The sequence below is a fragment of the Schistosoma mansoni genome, chromosome W (assembly GCF_000237925.1).
Source record: "Schistosoma mansoni strain Puerto Rico chromosome W, complete genome".
Taxonomy (NCBI): Eukaryota; Metazoa; Platyhelminthes; class Trematoda; order Strigeidida; family Schistosomatidae; genus Schistosoma; species Schistosoma mansoni.
Genome location: NC_031502.1, coordinates 54,352,022 through 54,355,158, shown reverse-complemented (window position 1 = coordinate 54,355,158; position 3,137 = coordinate 54,352,022). Strand labels below are relative to the sequence as shown.

At 37.1% G+C, this 3,137-nt stretch overlaps 1 protein-coding gene across 1 annotated transcript; it reads left to right on the top strand.

Moving 5' to 3' along the window:
• The first annotated feature begins 627 nt into the window (after window positions 1-627).
• Smp_161920 (putative actin) lies at window positions 628-2,243 on the top strand. Its single transcript, XM_018790176.1, is given in 3 exon segments — window positions 628-823; window positions 1,143-1,631; window positions 1,636-2,243. Coding segments are annotated over 3 exon segments (1,128 nt in total). The 5' UTR covers window positions 628-697; the 3' UTR covers window positions 2,149-2,243.
• The last annotated feature ends 894 nt before the right edge of the window (window positions 2,244-3,137 follow it).

Below are 3,137 nucleotides of genomic sequence, written 5' to 3'. Positions count from 1 at the left end.
AAAATAGCGCTTGTAATTTTAATTCAACTCTAATGCCAATTACCATTTCTTTCATACACAGAAAGATACTATCTAAAATCATGATTCACGTTTTTAAATGCTTAAGGATTATTCATCATATCTGTATACGTGATTATGTCAGTATTTCTTAGATCATATTCCTAGCTATGCAGAACAAATAAAACTATCCAAGTATTTTACAGCTTTTTTTCGAAATACCTTCAGTATATTTTTGTATATTCACTAACATTCATTCGGATATGTTTTGACCTTTGATAAGTAAACTATTTTGTGTTTCAATTATTGCAGAAATTCATTTTAAAACTATTTCTCGAATTCTGCATATATGGATAGATGCATATTAATGTCTCCCCACTAATCTAATAACGCACGTACAAATCAATGAAAAGGGCACAAAATTCTGCAAATAATAACTGAAATGAATCTGACCAGAATGGAATGTATATATATGTACATACATATACATGCACACACACACAAGAACTTGCATATATACAATGGTAATAAATGTAAAATTAGGTATGCACCAATAAAAAATCTTATTCGGTAGTACACGGCCTCAATGACCATAAATGGATATAAGTTAAAAATAAAAATGAATAAATTGTAGTGGATTGTTGTAAAGTTATCATACTGAATTGTTCATTCGCTCGACAGTTGAAGTTGGAATATAATCATGGCCGACGAAGAAGTTCAAGCCCTCGTTGTTGATAATGGATCAGGGATGTGCAAAGCTGGATTCGCTGGTGATGACGCACCAAGAGCAGTGTTCCCTTCCATCGTTGGACGACCTCGACATCAAGTAAGTATAGTCATAAGATTCATTCAACAAGTCACTTTCCCATTTTATTGCATGAATCTATTGTCATATTACAGTAATGTCATTTTTAGTTAAATTGATTGTATCAGTTAGAAAAGTTGTGATACCTACAACACAGTGATAGGATGTCGAGACATCTATCCATATTACTTCACTGTGAAGCACTTATCACAATCATTCTAATCATACATTGTCGTTGTTGTTGCTGTTGACATATGCCAGCTCTATTCGACAATAAAATGTCATTTGAAGTGCGATTTTAATGCCTATTTCTCTCTGTCTTTCTCTCCCTATCTCTCAGGGTGTGATGGTTGGTATGGGTCAGAAAGACAGCTACGTCGGTGATGAAGCACAATCGAAACGTGGTATTCTCACACTGAAATACCCAATCGAACACGGTATTGTGACGAACTGGGATGACATGGAGAAGATCTGGCATCACACATTCTACAATGAATTGCGTGTGGCTCCAGAAGAACACCCTGTCCTGTTGACCGAAGCTCCATTGAATCCGAAAGCCAATCGTGAGAAGATGACCCAAATCATGTTTGAGACATTCAACACACCAGCCATGTACGTCGGCATCCAAGCTGTACTGTCACTGTATGCATCGGGTCGTACAACTGGTATTGTGTTGGACTCTGGTGATGGTGTCACACACACTGTACCGATCTACGAAGGTTATGCTCTACCACATGCTATTCTGCGTCTGGATCTGGCTGGTCGTGATTTGACCGACTACTTGATGAAGAATCCTGACGGAACGTGGTTACAGTTTCACGACAACAGCTGAGCGAGAAATCGTGCGTGACATCAAGGAGAAACTGTGTTATGTGGCTCTTGACTTTGAACAGGAAATGGCCACTGCCGCATCCAGCTCATCTCTGGAGAAGAGTTATGAACTGCCTGATGGTCAGGTGATCACGATCGGTAACGAACGATTCCGTTGTCCTGAGGCGTTATTCCAACCAAGTTTCTTGGGTATGGAATCTGCTGGTGTTCATGAGACCACATTCAACTCAATCATGAAGTGTGATGTGGACATTCGTAAAGATCTGTACGCGAACACTGTGTTGTCAGGTGGTACGACAATGTTCCCAGGTATTGCTGATCGTATGCAGAAAGAGATCACAGCATTGGCACCGAGCACAATGAAGATCAAGATAGTTGCTCCACCTGAGCGTAAATATTCCGTTTGGATTGGTGGTTCTATTTTGGCGTCATTGTCTACATTCCAACAGATGTGGATTTCCAAACAAGAATATGATGAATCTGGTCCGGGTATTGTTCACCGTAAATGCTTCTAAGTTATATTGTGAGGCAAATAATTATGTAATATTTATTCGTAATCTTGTCGTGCAATAAAACCCTGAAATAAACTTATCTTTGACCCCCTTCTTTACTTTTTTCTCCATATTTTCTGTGTTTCTTGAGTAAAGCTTCATGAAATAGGAGACCATGTTGCCGTAATTTCGAGCTGAACACGTCAGCGATCTCAGATGATTGTAGTTTAATGCATTTATTTCTGTTTTGTTGTCTTTGACAATAAGGAAGATAGTGAAATTTATATATTTAAACATTGTGCTGAAGCTCTTGTCCCTCTTCATTATTCATTTCGTTGACTTTTGTGTTTGTGATGTGTGCCTTTCAAAGGTGGTCGGTATTATGTTTTTAGGTGATTAGAGTTAACTGATGAGTTATTCACATATTTTGCAGCCAGTAAGCCATGTTTTGAAACTCTACATTTCGGCTGTGTAAAAAATTTACCCCATAAACTTCACGACTTAGTTATTTATAGTAGATGGTTATCCAAAAAACTAACACTGGATGGCTACAAGTAGACGTGTTACATTAGACGTTCAGTATGATCTTAGTCAAAGGTTAGTTAGCGTAGAGGTCATCCCTCATAATTTGAGTGATAGTTTTATCGAAACACTAAGAAACAAAATGTAATGTATATTAGTAGACTATCAATCAACTTATCCATAGTTTAGGCTCTAGTGAATTAAATCGACAATAATAATGAAACCAGGTCAGACTTGATAATAATCCTTATGATTTTCAATAATGTGAGAATACAGTCTATGGCGACATCATAATGGAAAGTCGTTAAAACCATCCTGTTCTTTCCCTGTTGGAATAGAAATCTTTCCAGTTAATTTTGTTATTCTGGAAATGAAATTTTACTTTAATTGAGTTTCTCCGCAAAAACATTTAGATTTTATCGTGTATGCAATCCCCGATTTGAGATTTTGGAAGGGTGTACATATAAATTTCATCTGCTACTCTTATGTTT